We start from the raw sequence: 14134 nt of genomic DNA, 5'->3' as shown, positions 1-14134 counted from the left end.
GTGCCATCAGTTTGGGGGCCAGCTTCCACGTACTCGGTCTTCTTGATGTTGAGTCTCAAACCATGATCAGCCAGGCGCGACTTCCATTGCTGCGTGTGCTGTTGCAGCTCACTGCTTTGGTGTTGAGCAGTTTTTTAATATAATTAATATTTGTTACTTTTTAAATCATGTTCAGGACAGATTTGTCTGCCACCTCTTTTTCTTCTTCCTAGCGTTTGTCCCGTGTGGCAGGTCCGCTTTGCTACAAATCTGTCTCCATTTGGAACAATAGAGGGTGTGTTCTGCGGCGGCATTGACGATCTTCATGTCTTACTTTATTCCATCCATCCAGCGTTTCGTTGGCCTGCCACGGGGTCGCTGACCACCGGGCTCAAGCCTCATTGCTGTTTTTGCCACTGAGATGTCATCGGAGCGTAATACGTGTCCGCACCACCGTAGCCGTGCCTCGCACATTTGTTCCGTGATTGGCGTGATGCTGAGCCGCTTTTTTTTTTTTTTTTGTCCCGTTTGGATCTATAGCCATCAGAATTGTTGTCTTAAGGCCAAGAAAGATGCCAAGCGGATTTATTTTACCAAGTGGATCATCATGGCCTTGCCATATTGGTCCATTTGATTGACCTTTATTATAATTATGAATTTATTTTATTTTCAGTTGCTACAAACGGGACAGACATGACTGTGGGATAGGACAGGGGGAAAGAATGAAAGAAAGAGAGGGAGAGAAAGGAAACCAAAGGGGAGAAGAGACGGTGAGAAGGGGGGAAGAGAGAAAAAAACAAAGCACCTGGATCACCTGTATGGAGAAAAAAAACAGAAGAGAAAGCAAACAACAAAGAACAACATGATAAAAAAAAAAACAGCACCATCACAATAAACTAGCTAGCAGTAGATAACAGTAGATACTAAATAATGAACGATATTGTGCAGCACACAAGATAGACAGCGCACAATGTGCTTTGAGGCAGCAGCCAAGAAAGCTTTAGTCCACGTCTGTGCATACCTGTGTGGATCAGCACGCTTGTATTCCAAAGGTTTCTCCATGTAACGATCTGCTAGGGAGTGTGGGGAGCCACAGCCCCGTCCCCCAGGGCATGAAGCAGGTATGGAGGAGATCCAGGCCCCAGATATCCAGAGGCCCCAGAGTACAAGGACCCGAGGAGGACCACCAAAGGGGAGGGGAACTGTGCCACCCTCCTGGGAAGAGCTGAGTAGAGCCCCAAACGAGAGGTTACCCTGCAGCTACGGAGCAGAGGCCAGAGGGAGTTGCAGTGGCGTGCCCGCGGGCTCTGCCGGCAGCCAGCTGTGCCAGAGAGGACCGAGCTTCAGGCCCAGAGGCCTGAGGGCATCCCACCCCCCGGAAGGAGCCCAGCCGGGCCACAGGCGCCCAGCCCCGCCAATCGGCCACCAGGAGTGAGCTGGTACATACATGAGTGCCCAGGGCCCCGGTCTGGATGGGCCTGGGCCCCCTTTCCCTGGTGGGTCGCGGAGTATGGGGGTGCCTACTGGGGTCAGCGGGGGAGCTGGCCCCAGGGAGGGGTCACCTGCCCCTCCCTTCCTTCCCTCCCCATCTCCAGCTGCCTCCCTCTTCCTGCTCCTGCTTGGAGTAGGGGTATGTCACCAGGGTGCAGAGGAGGCTACCCCCCCCTCTGTCCCCTTCTGGCTGCCTCTGCCTCAATTTTATCCCACAACTTAGACATTCACATTACTCACACCCTCATTACACATACATATAGGATCTTGGGGGTGGGCACGATACACGGAGTCCAAAAAGACCATCAGGGTGTACACCTCACCCCTGGCGTCGTTGCCCACCTCTCAATTTTAAATACACGTAAACATTGAGGGCTAGCAGGAGGGACTATGCGCTTACCTGCTGCTCTCTGGCAGGTAGCTCCATGCCCTCCTGGGTTTTAATTGCACCTTAGAACACACATGCATCAACACTACAATGAGCGGGTGGAGGGAGGTTTGGAGTCTTCTCCCACCCCTGTTCTCTGCGGCCTGCTGGAGCGGGGGGGCTAGGAGGAGTTGGCCGTCCGACTGCGGTCTGGAGTGTGGGGCCTCCCTGCTGCTGCGAAGTCGGGGCGGTCTGCCTCTCCCCACCGCAGGGAAAAGGGTAACACCACCTGGGTCTGGGTGCAGTTCCCCCCTCCAGGGGCAAGGGTACCTAGACCCGGTTTGTAGAGTATGCTTGGGGAGTGTGATCGTGTGTACAGCGTCTCTTTATGTCTGTCTCCACGTTGGTTGAGTGTGGAGTAAGTGCATATGAGAGCATGAGGGTGGGAATGGATGTTTGTGTCTGTGTGTGCCTGTATGTCTGTGTCTATATGTCAGGTTGGGTGTCAGGCACCACCTCTCTGGGGACATCTCAGGCCCTCCAAGGTTTGGAGGCCTATCTCCCCCTACCACCACTTCCCCTGCCAGTGGCGGACTCCCTCAGACATCGGTGCATTGGTGGTTCTTTGTGTCTGGGGTGGGCGTCCAGGTACACACCGGCTCACTCCTTGGCGGCCGCTTATCGGGGCCTGGAGCCTGGGGCTCTCTCGGGCCAGTTCGGAGGTGGGGTGCCCCCGGCCTCTCGGCCTGGGGCTCGGTCACTCAGGCACAGCTGGCTGCCAGCGGAGCTCACGGGCGCGTCACTGCAACTCCCCCTGGCTTCTGCTCCGCGGCTGCTGAGTGAGCCCTCATCTGGGACTCTCCTCAACTCTTACTGGGACAGTGGCGCGGCTGCCCCTCTGTTGGTCTTCCTTGGTCTCTTGTGTTCTGGGGGCCTCTGGATGTCTGGAGTTTTGATCTCCTCCACACCTGCTTCATGCCCTGGAGGACGGGGCTGTGGCCCCCCCACACCCTCTAGCAGATCATTACATGAAGGAACCTTTTAAAAACAAGCGCGTCCATGCTCACAGGTGTACACACGGGTGATCACACCCACAAACTACACCCTTTTTGGCTCCTACCTCAAAGCACACTGTGTTCTGTTGATCTTATGTGCTGCACAATAATGTTTAATATTTAGTATTTACTGTCATATTCCCATATATCATTGTGATGTTGTTTATTCTATTACTCTTGTTCTCTTCTGCTTGCTTTCTTTTTTCTTTCTCAGCAGGTGATCCAGGTGATTGATATATGCATTTTTTTTCTCTGCCTGTTCTGTTGGTTTTTGTCTTTTGCCCTTCTCCCCGTCCCTCTCCTCAGCTCTTTCTCTTTCCCTCTTTCTTTCTCCCCTTCTTTCCCCCAGTCAAGTCTGTCCTGTATTCAGCAAGTGAAAATAAAATAAACAATAAAAGGTGAATCAAATGGACCATTACGGCGAGGCTGGGATGGTCAATTTGGTAAAGTAAATCCGTTGGGCATCTTTCTTTGCCTTTAGACAACAATTCTGATGCAAAAGAGCCAAACGGGACAGGCAAAAAAAGAAAAAACATACATGAGCGCCCAGCCCCAGACGACAAGGACCACCAACACACCAACGTCTGAGGGCATCAGCCACCGGCAGGGAGTGTGGTGAGGGGAGATAGGCCTCCGTACTTTAGAGGGCCTGAGATGTACCCAGAGAGGTTGAGTCTAAGACAGACACAGACGAACAGGCGCATGCGGACACAGACGTGCATTCCCACCCCATATGCACAACCAAATACTCGGCACTCACCCAACGTGTAGACAGACACAAACAGACAGTCGCACTCCCCAAACATACTCTATATCCCAGGTCCAGGTACCCCCGCCCTCAGAGGGGCAAGCCGCACCTAGACCCAGGAGATGTAACCCTTCTCTCTGGGGTGGAGGCAAGCGGACCACCTCCTTATCTGCAGTAGCGGGGAGGCCCCGCATCCCAGACCCCAGTCTGACAGCCAGCACCTCCTCCCAGCCCCCCAGCCCTGACGGCTAACAGAACCGGGGTGAGTGAAGACCTCAAACCTCCCTACGCCCACTCATATGTAGTGTTGCTGTGTGCTGTTCTAAAGTGCATTTAAAATCAGGAGAGCATGGTACTAGCTTCCTCTCAGAGAGCAGCACGGCTCTTCCCGAAAACCCTCAGTGTCTAAATGCATTTAAAATTGAGGGTAGGGCACCAGCGCCAGAGGTGGGTTGGAGTACACCAACCATCCTCTGGATGCTGTAAAACGTGCCCACCCCCAAGGCCCTATATGTATGTGTTATGTGAGAGTGTGAGTAATGTGGATGTCTAGGTTGCAGGATAAAATTGAGGCACAGGCAGCCAGAAGGGGACAGAGGGGGAGTGCCTCCCCTGCACCCTGGTGACATACCTGCACCCCAAGCCCTGCGTGTGTGGGTGGGTGTGGTAGAGCGGAAATAGGGAGGCAGCTGAGGATGGGGAGGGAAGAAAGGGAGGGGCAAGCGGCCCCTCCCTGGGGCCAGCTCCCCTGCTGACCCCAGTAGGCACCTCCACACTCTGGAACCCACCAGGGCAAGGGGGCCCAGGCCCATCCAGACCAGGGCCCGCAGCCGAGCCGCTTTCTGACGTCTTCATTCATGACTTGGTCCCAACGCGTGAGGCCTAGACACCACCTGAGCATTCGCATTTCCATCATGTGCAGGGCCTGTTCGTGCGTGGCGGTGGCTGGCCAACACTCCGATCCATACAGGGCAACTGGGCGGACTACAGTCTCGTAAATCTTCGCCTTGAGATGGTAACTTTTGTCCTGCCACCAGTCTGATCCACTGTCCTCCCATCTTTGTACCAGTGGTGCTTCAGGCTTCAGCTCAGGGCCTCGTCTGCAGGCTGAGGAGCAGGAGTGGTGTGTGGACACTTTTTCTCCTCATCAACTTGATAAAGTCCAGCTTGTACATGTGGCTCCTGTGCCCATGTGGGGTCTGGCATCATCCTTAGGTAATGACTGAACAAACAGCTGACCCCATCAATGCAGCCATTCTCTGAGACCTGAACAGCAACATCCTCACTGTTGGAGCCACTCACAGCCGCCCATGGAAATGTTTTTGTTTTTAAGTTAGCTAAACAAAGAAAATATATGCTGGAAACTATCAAAGTATTTGGTGTTGAGCAATTTTTTAAATAATTAATATTTGTTACTTTTTAAATGGGCAACTGGGCGGACTACAGTCTTGTAAATCTTGAGATGGTCTGGCATTCGACGGTCGCATAGCCCACCCGTCACTTGACGCCACTTCGTCCATGCGGCATTGACCCTTGCTCGCACGTCCTGAAGGATATCCCGTCGCCACTGATCATCGATCACAAGTACTTGAATTGGTCAGCCTTCTTCAGGTCTTCCCCATCGATGTTAATGGTGCCATCAGTTTGGGGGCCAGCTTCCACGTACTCGGTCTTCTTGATGTTGAGTCTCAAACCATGATCAGCCAGGCGCGACTTCCATTGCTGCGTGTGCTGTTGCAGCTCACTGCTTTGGTGTTGAGCAGTTTTTTAATATAATTAATATTTGTTACTTTTTAAATCATGTTCAGGACAGATTTGTCTGCCACACCGCCGCTCAGGCCTTTTCACTAAGCTGGATGTGAAGCACTGCCCCCGCCCACTACAGCAACTATAGACCAATCAAATCAATTGTTTTTTTAAGTACAGTTGTGCCAACAATGAGAAATCCTCCTTCCTGCTTCTTCTTCTCCCACAGAAACTCTGCTGCTGGTCTTCATCACGGAGACATAAGCTCCTCCTCCCTCCTGTTCAGTTTTCATTGATCAGTTATTAAAACCTGCTCATTGGTTAATCTGAGACTGAGCTGTGACGAACACCTGAGTGATCATCATAAACATGTTTACTCCCTTAATGCAGACCCGTCCACACTCAGTTCATAAACTAGAAGCACCAGATTTATGTTGTGGCTTTATTAGACTTTAGTCTCAGTGAAGAGCGACACTCAGCAAAGGGCGGCGGGTCGGAGTTGGACCCGGGCTGGTCTCTCCTCTTCCCCGTGAGATCAACCTGCTCCCAGCTGAAGCTTTTCATCATTTATTCACACAATATTATTGATATTAGAATGAAACATCTCCAAGACTTAACTTTACAGGGGACCAAATGAAACTGGACAAATCCAATAAAACATGAATCACAGAGTTTTACAGTAATGCAGTAAAATCAGAAAAATCTGTCATTTAAAATCACAGTGAAACCTCTCAGGCGTGCGGGAGGATTTCCTGTTTTTATGTTTTATTTATGGGACAATAGAACAACAAAAAGAAGAAAATGTTTGTTTGTCCATCAGATGAATCGTGTTTGGAGATTTCTGAATAAAAATGTTTTTTTGTTGTTGTGGATGCTAAAAGTGAGAACAGACCAATCAGAGCGCAGCGTTTGACCACCTCAGTTTATTTACAGAAACACTTTGAACACGATGCAGAAGAAAAGTCCAAACACACTCTCGCCCTCACAGTTACACACGAGCATGCAGCATAGTCCAGTTACTACAGTACAGAACAATATCCATCATAGAGCGAGCTGTCAGGATGTGACGGAGCGCCAACATGGTGGGCGATGGAGGAGGAGGAGCTTCAGACTGAACCTTCACCAGCACACAGTGACGGGCCGAGAACACTCAGATACAGAGACTCGTTTATCATTTTCATTTATAATTGATTTAATTATGCAAAACATCTGCAGTTTGGTTTGAAACTGAAGTTCAACTAAAATGTTTTTGATCCATAAAATCAAACCGAAGCTAATCAAACGTCAAAGAAGGACCCGAGAGCGCGGCTGGCACGCCTCGTCCTCAGTCAGACTTCAAGAAGTGTTTTAAGACAACGAAGAGGAGTCAGCTGATTGGTTCCTCTCTGGATTCAAAGAGCAGTCTGTAACCCCGGCAACCACAGGAACAATAAGTATTGTCCGCCGGTTGCCGAGGGTTGGCTGCAGGTTGGCGGGAGTTCCCAGTTAAATATGATGCCGTGGAGCTCCTGTAAGCTGCAGGCTGTGAAACAGACAGGAAATGGATCCAATTCACCTTCAAAATAAAAGTTGTTTCTTTTGAAATATTTTGTTTGTGGCAGTAAAGCACAGCTTTTACTTTGAAGGCGAACAGCCTTAGTTTCTCAGGCCTGTTGCGCTTTTTCAGGTTTCACTGCTGTTTGGTGACCTGCCGGCCAATCAGGGATGCTCATTTTCCCAGGTGGTCTCTGACTGTGGGACTGAGGCCTGAAACTCACCAGGCTTTTCACTCTTCTGTGGCTGCACCATCACTTCTTTAAATCAACAGTCCCCAACCCACGGGCCTCGGACCGGTACCGGTCCGTGAGTCGTTTGGTACCGGGCCGCCAGAGTTGAGGCTCAGGTGTGAAATGTCTGGTTTTCAGGGTTTTTATCGGTTTTCAGCGTTATTTTGTTATCTTTTTTATCGTTTACTCGGTTTTCCTGGGTCCTTTCACGTGTCCATCCATTCATCCATTCGCTTCCGCTTATCCTTTTAAGGGTCGCGGGGGGCGCTGGAGCCTATCCCAGCTGTCATAGGGCGAGAGGCAGGGTACACCTTTCACGTTTGTTATGAATAAATCTTTTTTCGGTACCGGTACTAGTTTTATTTTGTTGTGTTTATCCGCGCCACCTTAAAGGCCAGTCTGTGAAAATATTGTCGGGCATAAACTGGTCTGTGGTGCAAAAAAGGTTGGAGACCTCTGCTTTAAATGATAATAAACTGTGATGTGCTGCTTCAGTTCCTGTGTGATGGTTTATTTCCCTGGACCAGAGTTAGACCAGCATGAAGACAGAAAGCTCAGAGAGATATTTAATGCGCTCTTTGACGTTTACTGGAAACAATATGTAAAAAAAAAAGACCTTTATAAACTTAAATCAGCCTTCAGCAGCAGAGAGGGCTGTTAGCGCTCGTGGTTGGTTTTGTTTTGGGGTGCCTCAGCGTGCGTTGTGGGCGGGCTGCCATCAAGCTTCATCATTAGTCTATAAAACTGCCCCGGCTCAAACCTGTCCTTGTCTGAGTTGTTAGACTGATTATTCCGATGTTTCATGGGAAATGCGGTCTGTTAGCATCATTAGCTTTACTGTCACCATTACCTGTAAGCCACAAGCTAACATGTTAGCTGATTAAAACCCCTTTAGCTTGTGGCTAGAAGAGCTAAGCGTGGCTAACAGTCTCCCAGGTGTCTGAAGCGACCTCCTCCTTCCTGTTGTCTCAGGTGAGGCTTCAAAACAGGAACCTCTGACCTGTGAGCATCTTTAGCCTGAAGACGTTCAGCTGAAGAAGCAGGAAGTCCCTGCTTTGGATTGGATCGTTCAGATAAACATGGAGAGGCCACGCCCACTGAGCATCCAGTAGAAACACAGGAGAAACATCATAGCAGTGTTCCTATAATAACACGTGAAATCTACTCTAAGATGAATTTTTCAGTTTCAAGCATAAACACCAAAAGAGTTCTAAAAAATGACATCTCAGATATTTGTGGGGACGTTTGTGCGTCCACCAGTTTTTTCACCACTAATAAATACTTTCAAGTGTCGTCAAAGGTCAAAGTGGAGGTGCTGCTTTTAGAAAACACAGACTATTGTAGAAAACAGCCATTCACGCCGGAGGTGCCATTCAGAGTCCCCACGGTGGTCACACTCAGTCTGAGGAGGCTGAAGGACAGGGAAAGGTTTTTGTCTCCAAAACTGAAATCTGAATAAAATCAAAGGTCAGAGCAGCTTAAATACGTTTCACAACGCTTTCTGCTCTTTGTGTGTTTTCATTCAGCTGGTTGGAGTTAAAGGCCACCTTTGACCTGCGGATACATGTGCACACTGCTAGCCGGGATCACAGCACACCTGTGCAGTTCTAGCTCCGCCTCTTTACAAATATGATCTCAGATTTTTGAACACGTTGACGGCCCGGTCATTTCCCCAGCTGTTTCTAGCAGCGAATGGGACACAGTATGACAAGAGGTGTAATGCTCCGCCTCAGCGTGGCCCTGCCCATCCCCCGACACCCCGACCTTTGACTCAGTATTCAGCCTCCTCAGCTCCGAGCGTTTCTGAGACGGGATGCCGAATGGCACAGAGATGTCAATAAATTAAAGGGCAGCAGTGCTGTGGCAAACACATTCAGCAGCAGCTGAGGAACTCAACACTCAACAAAATAATAAAGCTAATAGTGCACAATGTGTTCTCTACAGGCGGACTCGCACAACGCTAGCACTGGAAGTCTGATCCGAACATTAAAAAGCTTGTAAATATACAAATGCAGTATATCGAGAATAATAATCATAATCATATCATCGTCATAATAAGAATCTGATTGTACAAAGTTCTACATTCTCCCGACGGTAAAAAGCTGCTTAAAGCCTCTGAGACAAACACAACGGCTCAAAAATCGCAGAATATCAAAGGTGGCACCGCCGGCATTTTGTTAGCTCGCGGCTAGCAGACACCATTGCTCCGGGTCAGGAATGCTAACAAAGCTAACGAGTCCGAGTCAAGTCACCGGAGGGCAGGACCGCGGGCCGACAGCAGCGAACGTCAAAACGCCACGGAGGCTGAAGCCGAAACACAAAACACAAAGTCAGTTCCAGCATGCAGAAAATCACAAATCTGTACAGAAACACTGAAGAGGAAGAAACACAAGCCCTCCCTGCAGAACTCCAGCCAAACATCCAACCGTTTTACACCACCGCAAAGAAAATCCACCAAAAATGGCGCCGACTCAGAGACTCTGAGCCGGCAGGTCGATAACTAAAGCCACGATCCAAGATGCAGGTAAAGTTTAAGTTATTAAGTTAGTCCATAATTAAGGCTTCTAAAAAACAACGACAGGAAGAAAAGAACCACACGGAGATATGAGGTTTCACACCGCGACCACGCCACCAACAGACCAACAGGGGGCAGTCTGAGTTCCTGCAGTACGGAGGCCCAGAAGAGTCAAAAAGCACCATGTGAAACGGCAGCTCACGTTCACATCCAACCCTCACAATGGTTTATGTTTACTCATCTAGTATTAAAGTACTGCAGTACTCTATAGGCAGTATATATGGATGTTTCACCATCAGTCTGAGTCACTTTTTCTCTGTTGTACTGGTTTGTGATTGGCTGAAGCAACACATCAGTGCTGATGTACAGTCACTACAAGTTCCATAGATCGGCGTCGTGTTCGTTAACTGAATCAAATCAAACGTCTGCATGTTTGTGTTTATGTACATTTATTATTGCTTAAAATACTCCCAGCCCAGCCAGTAACTGCATTGGGATGTTTCTGCTGTTAAGCGTCTGAAATCTATAGCTCAGTAACTGTTGTTACAGTCCCGAGTGTGACTGTAACAACTCACTATATTTGTGTCACTATGATGGGCAGTGATGTTTGTCACTTCTGGGACTCCGTACTTTCCTGTAAACACTGGAAACTGATGATGATTCTGATTGGCTGTCTGAGCATCGAGGAGGTTTAGAATGTGTAAAAAACATCAAAGAGGAGTTTGTTCGTGCGTGTGTAGGGGTGTGTGTGTGAGACTGTGTGTCTGTGTGTGTGTCTGTGTGAGACTGTGTGTGTGTGTGAGACTGTGTGTCTGTGTGTGTGTCTGTGTGACTGTGTGTGTGTGAGACTGTGTGTGTGTGAGACTGTGTGTGTGTGTGTGAGTCTGTGAGTCTGTGTGTGTATCTGTGTGAGTCTGTGAGTCTGTGTGTGTATCTGTGTGAGACTGTGTGTCTGTGTGTGTGTGTTTGACTGTGTATCTGTGTGTGACTGTGTGTCTGTGTGTGTATCTGTGTGAGTCTGTGAGTCTGTGTGTGTGTCTGTGTGAGACTGTGTGTGTGTGTGAGACTGTGTGTTTGTGTGAGACTGTGTGTGTGTGTGAGTCTGTGAGTCTGTGTGTGTATCTGTGTGAGACTGTGTGTCTGTGTGTGTATCTGTGTGAGTCTGTGAGTCTGTGTGTGTATCTGTGTGAGTCTGTGAGTCTGTGTGTGTGTGTTTGACTGTGTATCTGTGTGAGACTGTGTGTCTGTGTGTGTATCTGTGTGAGACTGTGAGTCTGTGTGTGTATCTGTGTGTCTGTGTGTGTGTGTTTGACTGTGTATCTGTGTGTGACTGTGTGTGTGTGAGAGACTGTGTGTGTGTGTGAGACTGTGTGTCTGTGTGAGACTGTGTGTCTGTGTGTGTGTGTTTGACTGTGTATCTGTGTGTGACTGTGTGTCTGTGTGTGTGTCTGTGTGTGTGTGTTTGACTGTGTATCTGTGTGTGTCTGTGTGTGTGTGTGTGTATCTGTGTATGACTGTGTGTCTGTGTGTGTATCTGTGTATGACTGTGTGTCTGTGTGTGTATCTGTGTGTGTGTGTGTGTGTGTTTGACTGTGTATCTGTGTGTGACTGTGTGTCTGTGTGTGTGTCTGTGTGTGTGTGTTTGACTGTGTATCTGTGTGTGTCTGTGTGTGTGTGTGTGTATCTGTGTATGACTGTGTGTCTGTGTGTGTATCTGTGTATGACTGTGTGTCTCTGTGTGTATCTGTGTATGACTGTGTGTCTGTGTGTGTGTGTGTGTGTGTGTCTGTTCCTGTCTAGCTATCTTTGTGAGGACCGAAATCTGCATTCTGCTATACTTGTGAGAACCAACGGTCACTTGTGAGGACACACTCACAGTCCTCACAAGTTTGAAGCCTTTCTGAGGCTCAAAATGTGGTTTTAGTGTCAGGGTTACAATTAGGTTATGGTTAAGTTTAGGGTTAGGCATTTTTAATGGTTAGGGTCAGGTGCTAGGGAAACCATTGTTTATAATGGAGCACTGTAACAAAAAAATAATTTCCCCCAGGGATCAACAAAGTATTCTGATTCTGATGTCAATGAAGGTCCTCACTAAGATAGCTGGACAGGCTTGTGTGTGTGTGTGTTCCTTATTCCTTTCTTGGTTTCTTTTGTTTTTGTTTTAGTCCCTTGACTCCTTTCTTCCTTCCCTACTTCCTTGTTCCCTCACAGGTAAGGGGCAGCTCCTAAATCTGAATCTTGTAAACTCAGTGTGAACAGCAAAGTTTGTGCTGCTAATGATGCTCTGAGCGGAGAGCAGGCAGGTAGATACACGCCTCGTTAAGGCCTTCCTCATTAGGATATGTGGTGGCGGTGGCTGTGGGGGAGGGGTGGGGCTGATCTGAGCAGAGGTGTGGCTGTTCATGGAAGATCACAGGTCAGAGGGTGGTGGAAGCTTCTAGAGCTCTCCAAGCCCGATGGAAGCAGATGAGTGTTCATGTGCAGCGTGCACAGTTTAAATAAAGTTTCTCCGTTAGACAACGTCATCGTGAAGGCCACGAGCTGCTTTAGCCGCTAACCAGTTTAAAACGATCCATGTGTGAGCTCTGGGTCACCCGAGGGTTTAGCTGAATAACTGGGCTTCACCATGTTTCTAACATGCTAGTTTAAGAGCTGTGCCATTAGTATATATGTATAAACTCTGGAAGCATACGAGGCAAATACGGTAAACAAAGGCTTAAAGTTGTAAAAACATAAAACAAAAAAGGGGGAATGAGATGCTTTTTAAAATTAATAACTATGAAGAAGAGTTTTATTTCTGATGTACAGGAAGAAAAAAGTGTTTTTATTAATATATTTTTTACTGTAATCAGATAATCCTGATTTTCCAGGTTTATATTATATAATTGGTCTGTTTGCTGTTGTCAGTGTGGCTCAGCTCGAGTCTCAGTCACGAGTTCATTTATCTAAATAATCTGTAGCGACCAAAGCAGCTCTTGATCATAGTATTATATCACATTACATCTATATAATATATGTTTTTGTTCCTTTATGTAAATATCTGTAGTTTCAGGAAAGCTTGTATCTCCCACACGTCTAAAGGCGAGGCTCGTACTTCCTGTTTAACATCTAAAGGTAACCAACGCGTGAACGCGAACACTATAAAAGCTAAGTCTGTGCAGCCAACGGGTCAGTAGATCCGTGAGAAACGTAACAAGGAGCAAAAATGAAAGCTGGAAACTTTTTCTACGTCTACACTCGATCAGCTACAACACGTCATGTAGATGGAGGCAACACTGGGCTGTTTGGGTGGAGCCATGCTAACAGTTTCCCCCTGCTTCCAGTGTTTGTGCTAAACTACGCTAACCACATGCTGGGTGAAGCTAACACACAGTAGTGACGTGTTCTGTCCACAGGGGGAGCTGTGGTGTGCAGGTGTTGGTCCTGTTAAACATCTGAAGGTTTGAACCTCCTGAACTCGAACAAACTGGAGATACAAGGTTTCCAAACATTATTACAATCTGATTGGCTGATCACAAGGGGGCGTGGCGGAAGCAAAGTCCAAACAAGCTGAGAAGAGGAAGCTGATTGGTTGGTTGGTAATGCAGTTCACTTGTTGGAGTGAAGCTTTCTGGCCCCGTCGTCTCCTCTCCAAACTCCTCAAACAAAATCCTGAATGGTTGGTGTCAGAGGCCCGGCCTGCTGTCAATCAAACTGCTGTCACGGCGACGGTGGCCCCATCAAAGATCCACTCACTCTGGAAGTTAGCTGGAGACGAAACCAAACGTGTTTGTGAGCGACTGAATCAACAATGTCTGACAACACAGACGATTCAACCTGCTGAACAGTGACGAGTCCACGACACGCATTTTACCTGCATCACGTCACAGCAGCAAAGACACACAAAGACACACTCGGACCAGCCCCCCACCCTGAAAGGTAACGCTGTAGTTACAGTCGAATCTGCTGATCTGAAGACAGCAGCAGATGTAATCAGCTGAGTAAATCAGTAAAAACACGTCAAGAAACACCTGGACGTGTCAGGAAGTCAAACACCCTGAAAATCACAGTGAGCGATGATGCAGCCTCTCGTTCATGTTACTGACGCCTTCAGGCTCCTGATCAGATGATGGATCTCAGACCATCACTGACCCCCCGCCAGCCCGGTCACGCTCTACAGGCAGCATCTTCACAGCTTCTCCAGACCCTTTCACGTCAGTCACATGTGCTCAGGGTGGACCTGCCAAGTCTGCTATTCTATGGCTCCGCCTCCCAGGCAGTGAGCACAGGGCCTATAGAGGATGTCGGGCCTTCAGGCCATCCTCATGAAGTCTGGTTGTTTGGTCAGAGACGTTCACACCAGCGGCCAGCTGGAGGTCAGGGTACATCGTAGGTGGTGGAGGGTGACTGTGTGCGCCCGGCCCAGCTAGTGGGTGAGGCCACTGCCAGGCTGTCAAGTGTACCAGGGGCATGCAGCTAAACTTGTCA

The 14134-nt window shown here is 48.5% G+C and overlaps 1 protein-coding gene across 1 annotated transcript in view; it reads right to left on the bottom strand.

Moving 5' to 3' along the window:
• Positions 1–11462: 11462 nt before the first annotated feature.
• camk2a (calcium/calmodulin-dependent protein kinase II alpha) overlaps positions 11463–14134 on the bottom strand; it is a 37850-nt gene continuing 35178 nt past the window's right edge. The window contains exon 18 of the mRNA XM_080867918.1: positions 11463–13414. Within this exon, the coding sequence (XP_080724044.1) occupies positions 13411–13414 (4 nt within the window). The 3' untranslated portion in view covers positions 11463–13410. The remainder of the gene's footprint in view (positions 13415–14134) is intronic.

Source organism: Rhamphochromis sp. 'chilingali', assembly GCF_963969265.1.
Source record: "Rhamphochromis sp. 'chilingali' genome assembly, chromosome: 19".
Classification (NCBI taxonomy): Eukaryota; Metazoa; Chordata; class Actinopteri; order Cichliformes; family Cichlidae; genus Rhamphochromis; species Rhamphochromis sp. 'chilingali'.
Note: the sequence above shows the minus strand (reverse complement) of the source record. Positions and strands in the feature narration are given on the sequence as shown.